The sequence below is a fragment of the Malania oleifera genome, chromosome 10 (genome assembly GCF_029873635.1).
Source record: "Malania oleifera isolate guangnan ecotype guangnan chromosome 10, ASM2987363v1, whole genome shotgun sequence".
NCBI classification, from domain to species: domain Eukaryota; kingdom Viridiplantae; phylum Streptophyta; class Magnoliopsida; order Santalales; family Ximeniaceae; genus Malania; species Malania oleifera.
In genome coordinates, this window is record NC_080426.1 from 7,909,861 (window position 1) to 7,931,513 (window position 21,653).

At 35.0% G+C, this 21,653-nt stretch overlaps 1 protein-coding gene across 1 annotated transcript in view; it reads left to right on the forward strand.

Annotated features, from left to right (window-relative positions):
• Window positions 1-12,702: 12,702 nt before the first annotated feature.
• LOC131165293 (E3 ubiquitin-protein ligase SDIR1-like) overlaps window positions 12,703-21,653 on the forward strand; it is a 36,208-nt gene continuing 27,257 nt past the window's right edge. Inside the window, exons 1-6 of the mRNA XM_058122949.1 lie at window positions 12,703-12,929; window positions 13,486-13,632; window positions 13,736-13,787; window positions 13,899-13,951; window positions 14,062-14,290; window positions 14,458-14,572. Of these exons, the coding sequence (XP_057978932.1) occupies window positions 13,555-13,632; window positions 13,736-13,787; window positions 13,899-13,951; window positions 14,062-14,290; window positions 14,458-14,572 (527 nt within the window). The 5' untranslated portion in view covers window positions 12,703-12,929; window positions 13,486-13,554. The remainder of the gene's footprint in view (window positions 12,930-13,485; window positions 13,633-13,735; window positions 13,788-13,898; window positions 13,952-14,061; window positions 14,291-14,457; window positions 14,573-21,653) is intronic.

The window sequence follows — 21,653 nt, forward strand, 5'->3', positions numbered from 1 at the left end:
GCATATGTGTTGCACACATTGAGCCAATTCATGGATAAGCCTCGAACTTCCCACTTGGATGCAGCACGTCGGGTTTTGCGCTATCTTAAACAGTCATCTAGGCAATGAATTCTTTTGTCAACTTCCAATGGTATTCAATTACATGCATTTTGTGATGCCGATTGGACTCGGTGCAGAAATACTTAGCGATCTATTACTGGGTACTGTATTTTACTAGAAAAATCACCAATCTCTTGGAAAACCAAGAAGCAAACAACAATTTCATGATCCTCATCTGAAGCAAAATACCACTCTATGACATTAACCTGTTGTGAAATTACTTGGTTAAAGCAACTTTTGACATATCTCCAGATAACTCACCCACAACCAATCAAGTTGTATTGTGATAATAAAGCAGCTATTCACATCGCATATAATCCAGTTTTCCACGAGCGAACAAAGCATATAAAGATCTATTGCCATATTGTACGGAAGAATATCCAAAACTAAGTTATTCAAACTATTCACATGCCCACAAGTCGGCAGCCTGTAGATTTATTCACAAAAGCACTCGGACCCACACAATTCAACCATTTACTGAGCAAGTTGAGCATGATCACTATCTACTCCAACTTTAGGGGGAGTGTTGAGGATCACATAACTCATTCCACCAAGGCTTCCCAAATATAGCTGCATTGACCCCCATGATTGTAGATATTTCATTCATTCTAGGATATTATTTTCCATTATATATACGGTATCATTTAATTGTAATTATTCTTTGTAATTATAAATATAACATTCACATCCACATTAATGTGTGGTGGTTTCTCAAAATATCCACATTGTCCTATATCTGAAACTAAAAGTTTATGCCACACACATTAGGTTTGGATGTTAGATGTCATTCAACAAGCTAAATTTAGAACGAATGGGACAAAATATAATATAAATTTGCAACACTCATTTTTTTTCAAGGTAAAAGACATAGACTTCTCATAAGGTTTGGCGAAAATACATGAATCTTTTTTGAGATTTCAAAAATCCAAGGGCATCTAGGCTGATGTTTCAAAAATTCCTGTTAGAACCCTATAAGCAATCATAAAAATTGAGACACTAGAAATTTACGTTGTTCGGTCAAGATCAACCTACGTCCACAGGGCACACCACAATTCACTTAAACCATCGGGAAAAAAATACAAATCTCTCAAGCCTCTCTTCCTCACACTCTCTTCTCCCTCTCTGCTTTTCCCTGTGTATCATCTCTCCACAGCTCCTCTATTTATAGGTAGCTGGTAATCAATCATAACAAATTACAATAAACCAAATTTGAGGAATTACATTCATCTAAATTAAATGGCCGCAGATAACAGCTTGCAAACGCGTCTCCAGCTCAACTCACATCTCCTGGCTCCAACACAACAATCTCCCACTTGGAGACGGAGACACCTCCTCAATTAGTATTAGTATATGAATAAATGATGTGCTCAAAATATGTCTTCACTCGTGAAGACCTACTGAAGTTGAACACAACTTCAGCTTCTTTATAGTCACCACTTTAGTTAACATATCTGCCAGATTTCTACTACCTTAGATTTTTTCAAGTGTCAACACGCCATCCTCTATCAGAGATCTGACGAAATGATAATGCAATCCAATATGTTTAGTTCTATAATGAAATGCGGAGTTCTTTGGTACAAAACATTCCTCTCTTGCTTTAATCCAAACTCCGTTAACAAACCCTGAAACCAAATCATCTCTTTACTGGCTTCTGTCACTACTACATACTCAGCTTCTGTAGTGGATAGAACAACAATCTTCTGTATCTGTGACATCCAACTAACAGCTGTTGTGCCAACAATAAATATATATCTGGTGGTGCTTCTACGATGATTAATTTCACCTGCAAAATCAATAACTACAAATCCTTGGATTTTCAAATCGCTTTTGCTGAAACATAGACACTTATCAATAATGCCACATAGATATCTCAAAATCCACTTCACTGCTTCCCAGTGTGTCTTCCCTGAATTTGACATATACCTGCTAACAGTTCCCACTGCTTGGCCAATATCTGGTCTGGTACCAACCATAGCATACATGAGACTTCCAACGGTTGAGGCGTATGGTACCTTAGCTATGAAGTCTTTTTCTTCATCCGTATGGGGAGAGTGATCCTTAAAGAGACAAAAGTGATCTGCCAATGGTGTATTTACAGCTTTGGCGTTGCTCGTGTTGAACCTCTGTAAAACACGACTGAAGTACTCTGACTGAGATAACCGCAACATACCTTGTTGCTTATCTTTAGAGATCCGCATCCTAAGAATCTGCTTTGCAGGACCCAAGTATTTCATATCAAATTCCTCTCACAATTGTTGCTTCAATTTTTTGATCTCTTCTATATTTGATCCTACGACTAACATATCATCAACATATAACAATAGGATGATATAGCTAATACGATACCTCTTGAAGTAGCAACAGTTGTCGACATTGCACTTCTGAATAGGATTTAAAGTTTTACATAAAAACAAAAATAGAGATGCTGGTTAAAGATGAGATTTTAAAGTAATGTATGACTTTATTCTTTCGAGCATTCTTTGTGCCAATAAGTAATAACTTTGTTTGCTAAGACAATTGCATGCAAGGGTGGAGCAAGTTGTGGAGGTTATGAAAGTTGAACCCTAACTATTAAATCATATCATTTTTTTTTTATTACATAGGAACTCCAGCCACCAATGAGCCATTCAGATCCTCTGGTGCTGCACCAAACCTACAGATTAGCATCCTCCGCCCCTAAGTCTCGCTGATCAGGGTAAAATCCGGATGCGGACACGACTTCCGTGCATCAGTTGGACGTTCTACAAACCCGAATAATATCACGTTTTTGCTTTAAAGGCATGGTCATAAACACGAACTAGAGTGTTCCTTCATTCTCATTAAGCTACATGGTTTCATCTTACCATTGCTCCATGATTCCAATAAAAACAATGTTATATTACTATTTTTGATGTATATATGAACGTGTCATTTTATATTTTATGATATAATGATATTGTTGAACTTTTATTAGTTCATAACCATTTTTTATACTAGTATTTTGTCCTAAAACCTTTAATCAAATTTAATTTACAAACTCCTTAAGAATTTTGATTTTCTAGGTGGGGGGTTCCAGTTGGGGAGACGATAAAGATAGAATTAAAGCAAATACACGTGGTTCATAAATATAGAAGGATTTGATGAATCAATACAAAATTATTCTCATTTAGCTATTTTATAAGAGTCACATATTCATTCAATGAATCATATTAATTTTTACACCGCATAATTTTAGAAATATCAAATCAATATCTATACCAAAACATATTTAAGATATATTTTTAATTTATTAATGCTAAGATGAGCATATTTTAATGAAAAACAATGTATTGTCAATTATAGAATCTAATTAGTCTAACACTAGCACCATAGCACAATTTGTGCTCTCATATTCTTAGTATGAGTTCTAAAACTTGCCTTCATTTTATATAACGTTGACGTATCTCAAATAGATATGTGGTTTTAAAAGCGGGAAGAAGAAATCAAGATGACAAAATTTAGAAATAGAGCAAAAATGCCAAGCTTCAAGTGACTTGTTTTAAATGTTTTATTTAACTAGGTAAGGGGGAAATGAGAGTTTTGACAAGACAACAAATTTGTTTTTTCTACAAAAAATCAATACTTATTTTAATACAAGTATATTATCAATAAATTATTATTTTGTCCCTAAATAAAAGCACATGCCTACAGATCCTTATTTAAAATTTTATATGCTTTTGTGGGTATAAATTAAAACTGGCAAAACACATGAATGATATGTCTAAATGGCACGCATATTGAGCAATTATTATAATTGCAATTCCCCTTTTAGCATTTAAAACTAAAAAGAATAATTCATATAGTGATAAACCTAGAAAATGATTTGTCGAGTGTTTCTTTTCTCAACCTATTCAAAAAAGATTTTGGCTTGCCAAGTGATACACATAGGTAGGGGTATAAGATTGATTCAAAAGGAGTTAATGACAACAAAACATATTTGCATGCTTCAAATCATAATTCATTAGCACGAGGCATTGAAGTTGCAGTTCCCTTTTGTGGATTGCCAACTTTTTTAATTTCTAAAGTTAAAGGTATCACCAAACACTGACATGTTTTGCTACTAGTAACTCCATTTGGATCAACCCTGTACCCTTATCTATGTATATCACTTTCCCCTATATGGGTTGCCAAATTTTTCGATTTCTAAAGTTAACCGGTATCATCAAATAGTGACATTCTTGTTTACCCACATTCAAAAGTGACGTCATTGTGTTAATTTTAGCAAATAAGTTGCATCTGGATTCATACCAAGTAACAACTCCATCACATTGCATGTGGAATGTGGATCCGTGTTTGCCATCACACCATGGAAAGTATCTTTTATCGAAATAATTAAAAAAAAATGCTTATGGCTATCTAATTGTGTCTATAAACATTGTAATAATCTTTGATGCAAATTGGTCTAAATAAAGTTTGAATAGGATTTAATGTTTTACATAAAAACGAAAAATAGATATGCTAGTTAAAGATGAGATTTTAAAGTAATGTCTGATTTTTCTGTTTTGAGCATTCTTCTTGCCAATAAGTAATAACTTTGTTTGCTAAGACAATTGCAAGTGTGGAGCAAGCCGTGGATGTTATGAAAGTTGAACCCTAACAACTAAATGCTTTAAGGGCATATTGTCCTGAACACGAACTAGAGTGTTTGTTCATTCTCATTAAGCTACATGGTTTCATCTTATCGTTGCTCCATGATTCCAATAAAAACAATGTTATATTATTATTTTTGATATACATACATACATACAAACATACACACACATATATATATATATATATATCTATATATGAACATGCCATGTGCTTTATATTTTATGATACTATTGAACTTTTATACAGTTCATAACCATTTTTTGCACCAGTATTTTGTAATAAAACCTTTAATCAAATTTAATTCGCAAGCTCCTTGAGAATTTTGATTTTCTAGGTGAAGGGGGGGGGGGGACAATAAAGATATAATTAAAGCAAATGCACATGGTTCATATATGTATATATATAGAAAGATTTGATGAATCAATACAAAATTATTCTCATTTAGTTATTTTATAAGAGTCACATATTCATTCAATGAATCATATTAACTTTTACACCACAAACCAATACCTATACCAAAACATATTTAAAATATATATTTAATTAATTAATGTTAAGATGAGCATATTTTAATGAAAAACACTGTATTGTCAATTATAGAATCTAATTAGTCTAGCACTAGCACCAAAACACAATTTGTGCTCTCATGTTCTTAGTATGAGTTCTAAAACTTGCCTTCATTTTATATAATGTTGGCATATCTTAAATAAGTATTTGGTTTTAAAAGCAGGAAGAATAAACCAAGATGGTAGTATTTAGAAATAGAACAAAAATGTCAAGCTTCAAATGACTTGTATTAAATGTTTTATTATTTTTTGTCAAGAAAACAAATTTGTTGCCTGGTCAAAACTCTCAAATGACTTGTATTAAATGTTTTATTTAAGCAGGTAAAGGGGAAATGAGAGTTTTGACAATGCAACAAATTTGTTTTCTTGACAAAAAATCAATAATTATTATTTATTTAGAATCTCATATTAACTCAATAAATCTTGCTAAATAATCTCACAAAAAGTTTTCAATGTAAGCTCTGTGTCTATAAAGCAGCATATTTAATGTTACTACAATACTCTTGTCAATCATTATATTTTTAGCTTGAATAATCAAAACTTATATTACTAATAAATAGCATAAATAAGGTCATATATGTTGAAAAGTATTGATAATGTGTCACGTTTCGAACCCGAAAATGGGAGCTAGGGGTGAAATTGTAAACTAACTTGTCCCTATATCATACAAATCGTCCACAGATACAGGACAATAGATGAGGGTTCGACCCTATGGGGTTCCTAGATACCCTATACACATCCAAACATAACAGAATATACGCAGCGGAAAAAAGGTCATTCTATATATATATATGCAGTACCATACCAGAGTTTATACAAGAGCAAACACAAGGCTCTATAAAAAACGTACAAACGGGTGCCCAAATACATTTCAAAATGGCAACCCACCAAAATACAGTCCTAGCACTTACCCAAGCGCTAACCGTAGTACACCAGCCACTACACTCCCTACACCAGGACTCTAGTTCCGGTTACTCGAAGGACCTGTAAAAATGTACGTACAGCAGGGGTGAGAGACCTCTCAGTAAGGAAGAACACATATTATATCGGTGTGTGACATTTGAGTGTTATAATAATGCAACATACAAACAGTTAAATGCAGTTCCAGTACTAATTATGCGCAGTGCATTCACGCACACATACACATGATCAGCAATCCTGGTATCGTCACACCCATCGACCCGAAGCCGGCCTGCTACATACGACGTTGGCCCGTAGCTAACCCGCGAACATGGCGCCGCCGGCACATGACTAGTCCTCGACTCCCATGACATTGTACTGGTGCTAAATTGGTGGATCCACACCCTTCGGCCTGATCTGTTGGAATAGGCTCACACCCTCAGATATAGAGTCGGATACTTTGCCAATCTATGACCAGCGATTTCATACGCCTTTGGATATAGAGCCGGACACTCTCGGTACCTGGAACAATTCGGAACCGCGTTCCTACTAACATTTAAATCAATCACACACGCATGCATGCTTATATAACCAAACAAACCACACCCATTTGGTAATCTAAAATCATGGTTTTCCAAACAGTTACAGTTTAAACAAGTCAAGGCACGACCATCCCTATAACACAGTATAAATCAATATATATGCTCAGTTTTCAACAAAACCAAGGATGTAGCCCGTCGCTCATTTTTTCCCAAAACTGTAATCATGAAAAACTCATAGTTTTTCCCATTAGATCCCCCCAAATAAGTAACCAAAACACACACAGAACCGTGGACCACAGTCTACAGAGTCCAATTTCAAAAACAACCGATATAAACACAATTCCCCTTACCTTTTTCCCGAATAGCAAATCCTGAACTCTAAGGCTCCTAAACAACGAATCGAGTTCCAAAACCTACAAATCACATTATAGAAGATACTCACAACTCCGTCCTCTACCCAACTACCGGATCAGAAAAGAAAACCGAGCCTTACCTTGATTTTAAGTCGAAACTCGAAAATCTCCGAAACGGGATTCCAATCCGTAGGTTTTGTAGAAAATCCTTCCACGATCCTCGTGGTAACTTTAGATTTAGGATTCTCGCGATGAACGATGAAAAAATCTAAAGAGATAGAGAGTAGGGAGAGTTTTATATATATATATATATATATATATATATATATAGAGAGAGAGAGAGAGAGAGAGAGAGTGTGATGACCCAAAAAAAAATATATATATATATATATATATGATTAAAGTACAATAATAATAAAATAATAAAAATGGTCATTTAGTTAATATCAATATATAAGTATTTTTCTGTAGGATCCTTGATTCCATATTTGATGCCTAAGAAAGACCTTGTCTTAGCGAGTGCTCAGAGACTATTGCGGCTCAGTCGCTCCCTGGAGGTCGGCCTGGTCAAAATGGAATTTCATAGGATAAACAGGATAGACACTATTTGTACACGTAAATAAGTATATATACATAAAATAGTGTTTTGACAGACATAATTTGTCGAAATACATAATAAGATAATAATAATATAGGTATCATATGTGGGGCCCACAATACTATGTGGGGTCCACATGAGTCCCGGAGCCACAAGACACTGTTTATATAAGTAAATAAGTACATAAAATAATGTTTTAACTGATATAATTTGTAGAGATATATGATAAAATAATAATAATATAGGTATCCTATGCGGGGCCCACAAGACCATGTGGGGCCCACATGAGTCCCGAAGCCGTATGGAGGTTTACACGAGTCTCAAAGCTATGTAGGATGCATAAAATCGTATAAGAGTTATTCGAGTTACGTAGGATCCATTCGGGTTTCGAAGTTGTGTGGGGCCCACAAGACCATGTGGGGCCCACATGAGTTTTTAAAATTTAAATTTAATTCTTGTTCAAAAATAAATAATAAAATAAATAAATACTAAAAATAGTTTAAAAGTAATAACAATGATAATAATGATTAAGAAAAATAATAAAATAATAAAATAATTAATTAACTAATTGATTAATTAATTAGGTAAGTAATTAATTAAGAATTTATTTAATGGGAATGGTGGCAAGCACTCCCACATGGCCTCCATCCCCATCCCATACTCAACCCATACCTTGCCCATCCTTTGCCCATTCTTTAATTTTTAAAATTATAATTTCACCCATCTCCCCACACTTTTACAAATTCCATTTCTTCCCCAAAATTTTCCTATAAATAGGGAGCTCTCAACCTTCATTTTTCACAACAATTTTCTAAGGAAGAGAAGGATTAGTGAGTGAAAGGATTTGTGGTGGAGTGAGAATTTTGAGTAAGTTCTCACTCACCCACTCTTTCCGATCTCATATCGTAAAGATAGTTATTGTGTTCGTAGCACACGGTAAAAGAAGAAGGTAAGTAAATTTTGATTATGTTAGTTTCTTTTTATTTTAAATTCATACCCGAGTTTATTTTGTACGTAAATTTTAATTATGTTACTTAGTTCCACAAAATTTCTATGAGTTTATTTTTACGCATATTTAATTATACCAGTTCTATCTTTAATATACTTGCATCTATTTTTGGGTTAAGAAATGTTCCAATCCCCTCGGGTAAATTTTCAGCATTTCGTTCTATTCAAAAATAAAATTATATATATTTTTAACACAAAAATTGTGTGGCATGAGTTTATTTTTACGTTGCATTTTTATGAAAATATGAGTAAAGATGAGATTTTCACGATATTATTTTAAATTGCATAAATGATAATAAGATGATTTTCAAACCCCTTATGGCAACGAAAGTTCAAAGTTACAGATGCTCGGTACCGCAGCTTAAAGTTTATATGGATCAGAGTGCACCCACACTGTTTACAGAGTGGTTATTTATGTTAGTGGATTTCTCCTGAGTGCACACCTGGTTTAAGTCCAGGACTTAATAAGGAAAATCTCACTTAAAGTTTACGTACGTTGATTTAGTTTGGTCGGCCAGCCAGCTAAGTCCAGTCTTCGGACCGCACAACCCAGTTATGGGGGTAAACATGACTTACGGCAAACAGGCCTAAGGGTGGGTTTTTATAATATATGTTTATACACATTTAATTACGTGTACAAAGTTACTGATGATTTGAAGGAAAAGTGTAAGTTTACGTGAAAAGGATCATTTTGGTACTTAAATGACGATCTAAGGAACACGTATAAGGAAAAGTATATGTTTATCATTAAATATTTTTACAGTTTTAAAGTTAAAAGTTTAATTTAGCAGTTATAGTATATGATTGTAAAAATTTACTGTTGAAATTGATGACAAAAGTTTTATGCAGAAATCTTTAAAGTTATGTTTATTCTAAAAGCAGTCTTGAAATTATAGTATTAAATATTATTTTACGAAATTCTTTAAAAGCTCATTTTGACCACACACTAATAATAATCTTATTTACTTACTGAGCGTCGTCTCACCCCAATCATATTTTATTTCAGATAACTCTGAAGGACATGTCGGAAATCAGGCTTAGCAAGCAGGCTTAGCAAGCATGCGGGTGGGGATTAGAAAAAAATAAAGATTAATTAGAAATATAGTATGATTTCAGATATTTACGTTTGTGTAATTTTCTTCTTTTGAAATAAATGATTGTAACATGAATAATTAGCGCTCTGGTTTGAATAAAATTGAGTTTATTTTGCTTCCGCTGTAAATCAGTAGTAAAAAGTTAATATCCCAGGCCCCTCGGGGTCGGGGTGTTACAGAGAGAGAGAGAGAGAGAGAGAGAGAGAGAGAGAGAGAGAGAGAGAGAGAGAGAGAGAGGATTTAGTTTTCTTAGTTGAGAAGTAATGAAAACTTCTATTTATAGCCCTTTGACCCGGCCACTTCTGGTCGACGAATTAGGTCCTCGTCGACGAGGCTCTATAGTCTTCTCGTCGACGAGTCTAGGATCTCCGATTTTTTCAAGACTCCTCAGCTTCTCCTCGTCGACAAACCTCTGAACTTCATCGACAAGAGATACAAGGCATTCGTCAACGAACTCTGGCTTCGTCGACGAAGCCTGTCCAAATTCCCATTTTATCCCTCTCTTATTTATTTAAACCCATATATCACGGTTCAGGTTTTTACATAATGAGTCAACAAAATAATATTTAGGTAGTGTCTTGGAACATGAATTTTGGGATTTAGATTTAAATTAATATAAATTTGAAAGAAACTTAATACAATTTTATATTGAATTTTGTTTAAGTACATACAAATACAAATTCGAGATCCAAATTTCATACTCTATAATACAAAATTAGAGATAAATTAAAATTGAGGACTTTATGTTAGGTGTTTTATTTGGGTAGGTAATTATAGGGACAATAAGCATGTTTTGCAAAGCATTACTACCTTTTTGTTTACCCAAAATCTTGTTTAAATTCAATGATACATATTAATCAATGTCGCCTAATGTCGAGAATATCAACTCAATATTTATAAAGCACAATGCACTTCTTTAAAGAATGATAAAAGTAATCCGCAATATTGTAACATTGACTTGGGTAACCAAATTTTTTCACAATCACAAGAAACTCATCTAGACATACATATGGTTACTAGTAAAATATTTTTTAAGCCCTTTGGGCAACAACCCAACTCTTAAAGTTCGAAAATTTCACATTGACAGGACAAGGGAGAGGTTCAAATGGTATCATATAGCCTGGATGGAGATGAACTACCTCTTCTTACATAAGTCAATTTTAGTGTTAGTGTCAAATTAATGAACCAATAAAAAATGAGTAAAATATTATTTATATAAATTTTATATGACTTTCCTTTATTTTACATCATCTGGACATATCTCACAAAAGTGATTTTTGTGAATGTGGTCATTATTATAAGATGCTCATGTTTGAGGATTCATGTGAATTTGCACCAAAGAGATATTGAATTTTCAAAAAAATACAAGATGCTTTTAAAACAGCAGTATTCAAAACTCACTTTTTTAAGGTAAATTTTAGGTTCCTATTAGAATCCAGGGGGCAAAAATATCTATAGCTTTCCCCTTCTCCTTTGCCATTACTACTATTAATAATAAGATTATTATGACAATAATTATTTTTTATCTATTTTCATAAAAAATCATATTAAAATACAAATTTTATCTCAAATATTACAAAATTGAATTTTATAATAATTTTATTATAGAAGTTAAAATCCAAATTATTTGAGATCCAATTTCCATATTCCATGGCATAAAATTAGGGATAAATTAGAAATGCTCAATTCTAAGTAACTTTATTTTAGGTGTTTTATTTGGGCAAGTACCATCAAAATTACCTTTTTTTTTTTAACCTAAGAGTTTGCATAAACTCAATGAATTATATTAATCAATGCTCTCCAATTTTGAGAATATCAACTCAATGGTTAAAAGCATAATGCACTTCATTTAAGCGAAGAAGGTTAAAAGTAATGCATAGCACAGTAAAACTAACTCAAATGACCTACTTTTTACAACCACATAAAAAACTCATTTAAGCATATGCATGGTTAATAGTAAACTATTATCTATGTCATTTAGGAAACATCTTAATTATTAAAGTTTAGAACATTCATGCTGAAAATATAAGACTTGAATATTGGGAGAGGCTGAAAGAAGTATTGTATAGCTTGAATGGAGATGGATCACGTTTCGTTATACAAGCATGGTCTAGTGTAAATAGTGAACAAAAAAATAAAAAAATTAAAATATTATTTATACAAATCTTTATGTCATTTTCCTTCATCTTATACCATTTCAACACCTCTTAATTTCTTAAATAAGGTAGGGTCATGGTTATTGGCAAAATTCGTTTTCAAAAACAAACTTAACATTTAAGAAGACAGTAAAGATGCAAAGATTTAACTGTCATATAGATTTTCGTGAATACCATATTTATTATAAAAAAGATGTTCTTGTTTAGAAACTCATGTGAATTTTACATGAAAGATATTTTGAAGTTTTTAAAAATTATAAGATGCTTTTAAAATATGGGATTCAAAACCCACATTTTTTTTTAGGTAAATTTTAGGCTCGAATCAAATTTCACGAGACAAAATTCTCTTATGCTATTATTATTACTAATAATAAAATTATCTAAACAATGACTATTGTTATCTATTTTCATTACTATGATTATTACAATAAGAAATATTATTAAAAATTATGGTTATCATTAATTAATATTTTAATATAAAATCATTATTATCCAATATAAGAATAAATATTTAAATTATTTTTATGACCTGTTTATTATGATTATTATCATAAATGTATTATTCATTGATTATTGTCAATTTTAATGTTCTAGTAAAATATTATCATAATTATGTTACTGTACATATGTAAAGTTATCATTAAATATTTTAAATGTATGCTCCAATATCAAATATTACAATTTTATTTTTTAATAAATTCATTACAGGAGTTAAAACTTAAAATTAAAGTAATTTTACAAGGGTAATTAAAGTAATTAAGTAACCAAACTTCCCGTCTTTATTTGGGCAGGAAATTGGATAGCGAAAAAAATCAGTGCCGGGCTTCCGACAAGGCGACAAAGCTCCGGGGAAAGCGTCGGCTTTCTGGGGAAGAAGAAAGAGAGCTCCGCGGTTCCAACCCGCTCTCTCTCTCTCTCTCTCTCGATTGATCGATCTGGAGCTCTAGTCGCTATCTTTCTCTTCCTTCTTTTCTCTCCTGCGCTTATCAATCTTCCGATTTTGTAAGTCATTCTCCTTTTTTAATACACGCTTTTAAAGTTTGGCACAGTTATTTGTCCGTGTTCGTTTGATTTGTCTTTTTGGTGAGATCAAATCAGTTTATTGTTCAATGTTGAAATTGCAAATTACGTGACTTTTGTACATTAAAAAAATTTTGCAGCCTAGGGCTTAAGGTCACTCTTTTTGTAATTTTGTGACAATTTGAAGGAGTATATTATATGTGATTGGAGCAACTAGGCAGCGAATCTTTTGTTTTCTTTTTCGCATTGGATTGTGAATTTTAGGGTTTGTTTTGTGCCTGGTTGTTGATTGTTCTGCTCAATACACCATTTGTTTTTGCTTTATGTTTTTAATGGCGGAGCCATGGAAATTATGTTTGTTTGTTTGTTTTTCATTTTTTTAATTATGTGATTTTCTTTACTTGTTTGTCAGCGGTAATTCATGAGTAGGCTTATGTCTTGCCTTCTGTGATTTGAGATTGGAATTATGTATGGCGTAATTTGAGTTGTCTTAAAGTCGGGCGTACTCGGTATCTCACCCACTTTACAATTTCTGCAGATTATTGAAGATTACATATATTGCTTGGCTGATTTAGTTCTGAGAAACCTCCTGCAAACGACTACAATCATGAGTTTTGTTTTCCGAGGGACTAGGGCTGATATCGAAAATGGGTTTCCGGGATTTATTCCTGAGCGGCGTGCATTTGTATCTTTCTTTACTTTATTTGTGCTATGGTACCAAATGCTAGACGTATATGAATTGTTCGTATAAGTTTACATGCTAAGATACTGTTTTTTCTATGCCCCAGCGTGTTCATGCAGCTCGGTCAAATACCAACTCACTAGCATTTCTTGTTACAGGTACTTTAATTGTTTGTTAGTTTTTTGGTTCTTATGAGTTATTTTTGTTAAGTATTTTGAGTGTTCTTCTTTGGAACTTATAATCCCTATAGTACTTGTCTGGTGCAACAGTTCTCTTGCTATTCATGATATTAAACTCGCACCAGTTGTCACCCAACTTTCTGGTACTCTCTTCCGACAAGTTTGAAATTGTAGCATAATCTCTGGTCTCATGTCGGAGGTTATGTTGTTTCTTAAGCAGTTTAATTGGCTTCTCATGAATCTTTTTTTGTAGATTTGGCTGGTTCTTGGTGTCTTTTTTATGGCAACAAGCCTTCGTATGTATGCAACTTGTCAGCAACTTCAAGCTCAGGCCCAGGCTCAGTCTGTGGCAGCTAGCAACCTTCTTGGTCATACTGAATTGCGATTCCATATGCCACCCTCTATAGCACTTGCAACAAGAGGACCATTGCAAGGCCTCAGGCTCCAGCTTGCTCTTCTTGACCGGGAATTTGATGACCTTGGTATGGTGATAGATTGCATTTTTTGATAGCTGTATAGGCTTCATGGCTTGTCTTGGTTAACTATAAGAAGTTGATTGTTGGGCTTCTTTTTATCATCTTGGCATGGTTCAAAGGAAGAGTTTTTTATTTATATATTTCTATGTATGTACACACATTCGTATTTTCAGATTATGAAGCTTTAAGAGCACTAGATCTTGACAATGTTTCTGCTGCTCCTTCAATGAGTGAGGAAGAGATAAATGCTCTTCCTGTTCATAAATACAAAGTCACTGGTCCTCAAAGGTAAGTCATAATGTTTTACTCATCTAGTTCTCTTCTTCAAAATTGCTTGTGTTCGTACTAGTACTATAGGCAGAATCGTTGATCCCAAATGTCATTTTTCCCCTCTTACTTATTATACTTTTTTTGATGTGCATATTTAAATTTGCAGAAGAATCATTCCTAAATTGGGAGGCCTTTCATTTATGTGGTATTTGATTCATCAAGATTTAGTGGAATGGAATCACAAGTCCAGTCCCCTTTTCATTCTGTTGTGTAGTCGCCAGGTGCCCAAGATATAGGTGGAATAGCTATTCCTTTAGAATGGCCATTCTCCCGTTGGAATTGTGGTTTCATTGCTTTGGAATTTGGGTGGTATATTTTTCTACCGAAAAATATCCTCATTTTACTTCCAAATTCTGCACATATCCTTCAATAACTAATAAAGTAATAAAATTATTCTATATTTTTTTGGGAAGAAAAGGATAATATATTAGTTCAAAGAGGCAGAAACAATACAAGATAAAGAGACAATACACGTGAAAGAAACAAAACAACCATCAAGAACTATAAAATTCTTGCTGCATAGTACCTACATGGCTACATCTAACATCAAGAAGATTGTTATGAACACTCAAATATACTTTAATAGGATTTTCTCAAATAAGTGAGCATTTTGAGCCTTGCACACATTATAAATGGCAGCATTTTGTAGCAACTTAATGACATTTCAATAAATATTATCCAATGAAGATAGCATATTAATCTCCTCATTCCAATTGGAAAGATCCTTGGGCCATTTTTAGATGATGTAGCTTTGTAGAAGACTTCTTTGGAGATATCATAGATGAAAAAAAAAAGTGGTTCTTGTTCCCTGGAGAGTGATAGCGACATAAATAGAGGGAAAAATGAGGTTGCCCCCAATCAAACAATCTATCCATGGTAGGAAGCCCGTCTAAATTTGCAAGACAACTGATAAAGGAATATTTTGGGAAGTTAGAATTAAACCAAATAGCATTATGCTAATTCCCCTCTCGCTCGAGCAGCCCTCTACTTTTCCTCTTGCCTCAAGCCCTTGTCCTCTCCTTATCCTCGTTTAGCCATGACTCCCCCCACACTTGAGTAGGCGTGTTCCTCCCACCAGACCTAGTTGAGCAGTCCTTTGTTCATCTAGTCTTGGGTCCTCCTCTTTGTTCTTTCTCTCTCTGTTCCTCAATCTTGCAACTCTTTTCTGGTCCGTTGGTTTCTTTGGCTTGGTTTTTGTTTGTTGCCTATCTCGTCATGATGCTGAGGGATGAGAAGCGCATTGTGGTGGTTGAAAGGAAGTCTTTCGACTTTGTCTTAGAAGGGGGAAGTTTTGATTTGCTTTGAATCACAGAATACCACAGGCGAAGAAGGATCTCCATCTTCCTAGAGTTGGTTGAATTCAAATAGTTTCTTGAATCTTGGGAAAGAATTTTGGGCTTTGAAGAAATCCATAACCTAGTCGAATTATTGGTTTTTTCAAACAAGGAACAAGGATAGAACCTTCACTTTGAAGTTTAACTCAAAGTATGGGAACTACCTTGCCCTTATAGAGACCAACAGTGGTGGTTCGAGAACCCTTGCATTTCCGGAGGGGTTTGAATCCAAGGGATGGATGAAGATCCCCTCCTCGGTAGCCGAGTTGGGGATGCCATGTTTTTGCTCCTACAAAGAGAGGCCCAATATCTTTAGTCTTTCAGCGGGAGGAGAAATGGTTGATGGCCTCCTTAATGGATTTGAATTGATTCTCATCAGTTTAGCTTTAGTGTGCCCTTGCCCTTATTGTGGCAAGCCTTTGAGTCTTTTATTGAGTGGTGGCTTGACACGACCCACAGCTGGGGGGGAAGGTGAGTAAGCGCTTACGATCCTTTGCGAGTGTTGTGGGGGAGAAGAGCAGTGATGTAGGTGACTCTTGGATTTCCTCAAGTTTGATAAAGGCAGTATCAAAACCTTTGTCTCATTTGAGGATGTAGGGTGTGGACCTTAACTTGGAGATACAGATAAGCTGGCCTTGCAATCCCACTTGACTGCTCAATGTCCAATCCCAACTCTTTTTCTCCCTTTAAGCTTTATGATGCTCCTTTTGAAGCTGCCAGAAAGCTAGTCCACTTTGGGATGGATGCCCCCCTACGGGACCACCCTCCCCCCACAAGCAACTAAGACTCGAGAGGATATGGTTTTGGAGTAGGAACCTCCTAATTCTCCAAATGACATTGGAATGCTAGCCCTTGTCCCAGCCCCTAGTATTGATTATGACATTGGGTGCCAATCCCATCTTTGAGGATTTGGTTGATAGGCCCAATTTTGAAACTTTGAATGACTTGAACTCAGACAACATTCATAAGCAACTATTTGTTTGGGTCCTTTCGAAGTTGAAATCTTATACCATAGGCGAGTCTCTCGAAGGGTTTGAGAGAGCCTTAAAGTTGTTTGAAGATATTGAAAGAAAGAGAAGAGAGGATATGGGAAGCAATCACAAAAATCCTGCGGGAAGCATAAGGAAGTTGGATACTAATAGGGAATTAAAGCGTTTAGAATGCACAGTGAACTATGGGAAAACAAGAGGATGCTTAGAAATGGAAGAGGCATGCAATAGCAGGAGCCTCTGTGTTAAATGACATTAAGAAAAATCATTTCTTGGAATGCAAGGGGTCTTAATGACAAAGCTAAGAGGAGCGTAATCAAGTCCTTTCTTAAGGATTGGAGGTGTGATGTGGTGTGCTTGCAAGAAACTTAGGTGGAGACAGTGGAGCAGCCCTTGATCATGAACTTTGGGTCGAGATGCTTGTGATTGGATATCCCTTGGAGTAGTAGGTAGCTCAAGGGGTATACTAGTCTTGTAGAAGCCTAGTGTGGTGGAATTGTTGGAACACTCCATAAACTCCTACTTAGTCTCTTGTTTGTTCAAAATCAGGATTGATAACTTTCAGTGGATTTTCACAAGGCTGTATGGTCCAGGTGAAGGACCCCCTAGGTCTCTTTTTTGGAATGAGCTCTTTGAGATAAGGACTACATGAGATGCTACTTGTATTATTGGAGGCTGTTATGGTTATTTAGTTTTTAGCATTATTATTATTATGTGTTAAAAGTTTTGTTAGTAAAAAGAGTGTGAGTTAGTAAGTGTATTATGGTCATTCCTACTGCACTCACATATATTATAAATAGATGGAGAGACCTAGGTCTTCCATTTTACCCAATTACTCAACATGATATCAAAGCGTGATCCAAGCTAAACTCTACTCTCCTCAGCTGTCGTCGGAGAACACCATTTCATGTGGCTGTCCTTCCGAGATTCACCTCCATCCCTTTTTATTTCTCAAAACCAACCATACACCCATAAACAAACCCTTTGACGACTCATCCCACGAAACCCTATCACCGGAGGACCCCACTGAAAGTGATGGTGTGATCCCAAGAGGGGGTTGAATTGAGTGTTTTAAAATTTTAACGTGCAGAAACTTGATTAATTTTAAAACTTATTTATCACGTGCTCTAACTATTTCAATCAACATGGAAATCTAATTAGCGAACAACTATACCAATGAACAATCCTAAATATAAAATCAAACGACAAGGTATATTATTTTTCCAGCAAATTAATATTGGCAACAAGATATTTAACCATACAATATTATCTTTGTAGTTGAACAATTAACCAATCAATATCAATCAATCCCAGCAGATTAAATCACGTCTGAATTTGCAATTGCAACCGCATTTGATTGCAATGGAAATTTAAATCATTCAAGATATCCACAAATCAACCTCAGCATTCATACCACTCCCAAGTCAGATTTAATTCATTCACAGCAGATAAAATCAATAAATATGTGCGGGAAATTAAAGAGATAAAGGGAAAGAAGAACACCGAGTTTTTTTACAAGGTTCGGCAATGTGCCTACGTCCTTGCCTCAAGCAACCCGTTGTGAGGATTTTCTTACCTCTCTTCGTTCAAAAGGTGGAGTTACCTCTCTCCTTTCAGTAGGTGGAACACCTCTCTTCTTTCAGTAGTTAGAGACACCTCTCAAGCAAGAACACCCTCTTGCTTGGCCGTTTCTATCCCTGAATCGATTGTTTACAAAACAAATTACAGCAGCAGATTTTCGTACAAGATGAAACTCTCTCAAAAGAGCGGATTTGTACAAATTAAAATCACTAATATACTCTTAACAATAAGATTCTATGAAGCTCAAGAGATTTCTAGGTTTTCTGGATTGAAATATATGAAAAATCAAGAGCAAAAACCAGAAAAGATTTTCAGCAGTGAAGAACGGCACACAACAGTGATTGAAGGTTGAAATCAATGAGTATTATGTGTGATTGGGTTTTTTAACACGTTTAGGGTTCCCCTTAAATAGAGGGTTTTGAAATCTGATCGTTTTCCTGAAGTTTGGAAACAATATCTTTTTAAAACAGAAAGAAATCGCGCTGTTTGTAACTTAAATCGCGCACTTCGGTCGACTGAACTGGAAGTTCGGTTGCCCGAACTAGTTAAAAACTTAAATTTCAAACAGGCAGTAGCCCCTTCGGTCGACTGAACTTGAGGGTCAGTCGCCTGAACCTGTTCGATTGATTGAACTATTAGTCTGGTTGCCGGAACCAACACTGTCTGGGCTTTTATCAATAGCAGTACGCATTCGGTCGACTGAACCACAAGGTCCGATTCCCCGAACTCACTGATTCCAGATCAGTTTGTTCAGATTCTTGTGAAATTCAATGTTCTTTATTTCAAAACTCTGTTGTATTCTTTTTGAAAAGATATTTAGACTTTGAAAAGATTTTTCCGAGTTGTTGAAATAGGTCTCTTAAGTCCAATTTATCCTTTGAGCTTCATAAACAAACTTAAAATTGAGAATTACTTACATGAGACTTCTAATACATTTAACAAGAAATAAATTCTTAGTCCTCATGTCTTGAAGCTTTAACTTCATCCAAGCTTTAGCCAATCTTCATTTAGCTTTTATTCTTCATGGCTTTTAAGCTTTAAATGAGATCCATCTTGCTTGTGAGTTATGATACCTGTAAACTCACTTGAAGCACAATTAAATTCCTTAGTTTGTCATTATCAAAATCGAGATTAAGCCTTGTTAGGCCAACAATCTTCCATTTTTTGATGATGACAAATAAGGAGCAAAATAGGTAGCCTTGATAAGGCTCCCCCTCACAATAAGCATAATCATCATGCAAATTAAAAAAATTCAGTATTCTCCCCCTTAGGAAAATACAAGTATGTTTTCAATACATATATATTTTCAGTAAGAGTATATTTTCAATTCAAGCAGTATATTTGCAATTTGCTTTCATTCATTTAGCTTGTTCTCTCAGCTCATATTATACACTGCAAGTACACATACATATAGTTCTCTCAATATGTTGTTCTCCCCCATACATATTGTTCCATTCATTTTGCTTGTTTTCCCAAATTCATAATGTTCTCCCCCAGTTCATGGTATATAGATCAGTACATATATTTTGCCTTGTTCTCCCCCTTTTGATATCAGCAAAAAGGATACTCAATAAAACATACGTAGCAAACATAAAATCGTCAAACTTCCAGCATGCAGTTCACAAAGATGACAATCAGCAGAAAGTCATAAGCAAGCATTCAATATTCAGCATGCAGTTCACATATACAGTATTGCTCAACCACAATATATAATGATTTCAGATAAAACATATAGCAATATATACATACATCATATGTTGAAGCTGTTTTCAAAACAAAAAAAAAAAAAAGAAGGAAGAAATTACAACCACAGTTATAATGTTTCAAAGAACTTTTCTAACAACAAACAACTCTCATTTAATCTTCCACAGTAGCATCGTCACCGGATGTACTGTTGTCCTCCTCATCATCGTCGTCATCCTCGTCACTCACACTTGCTTGCATGGGAGCTTTCCCTCTGGATGAGGAATTAGTACCCGAGTTGCTTTCAATTCAGGCGAGTTGCTGGTCAAAGGAACTAAAATTGGATTGGAAGGTCTGCTGTAGTGCATTAAATTTAGAATCTATATCTACATGAATAGCACTATATTGTGCATCCATATCCCGATGATAATCAGAAAACCAAATAGGAGGATCAGTAGCAGCACCAAAATGAGTAGGTGGTACTTCATGGGATGGATCATTCCTATGTTCATGTTCATGTCCCGTCTCCATTTGTACATTGACATTATCTCTCAGAGGTGGACGATATTTGGGAATCCAACCCATTGCTCCAACATACTCATATCTCATTAGCTTGATGGTGGTCGATGAGAATTGATCCGAGGTTTTCCTTTTAAGAAAGAGAGTTGAGGAACTAGCTAGACCTAGGTTCTCAAAAATAAGGTTCAGAATTCCTCCATAAGGGAGTATGATCCATCTAGTCTCGTCTTTAGTGATCATCCATTTAAGGGTAGGAAGATCCAAACGCTTGCCTTTATAAATACACCACATAACAAAACAGTCTAGATAGGAATATGGTCTCTCTAACCACTCTTAGGTAGAATGTTATATGTTAAAAGCAAGTGAATGATCTTTGCGTCAAGAGTGAGCTGCCTATACAAAGGCCGATGACCAAAAGCAACTGGTTGTTCAGATAAGATTAGGGGCAAAAAAACTCTTGGGGTGTAAACCCTTGTTCCATTAACTAGGTTTGTATGTTTGGACATTCAAACTCCCCATACGGAATTCTAAATCTCTCCGCTATCGTTTGTGGGGTTAATGCCATTGCTTTGTTCATGATTTGGGCTGTGTATATATTTCCTTCCCTTCCTAAGTTTGCGTAAAATATACGAACTAGGTTTGGATACACGCCCTTGGGTTGATAAGAAATGAAACAATCCTAGCCTAAAACAGCGAACATCTGAAGAATATGGGGAAAATTTGCTTCCATAAAATGCATATCTAAAACCTTACCAAGAATGGGTTCTACGGATCGAAGATGCTCGTTGTAGAGCCTCTTTGCACTCGGAGTCAAGAGCCAATGGGTGATTTGCTTCGTGTCGTCTTGGCCTGAAGACTTGTGTTTGTGAGCCCCTTGCTTGGTTTTTGGCATGATTTCGAAGGTAAAGGGCAAAGAAAATTGAAAATACGAGC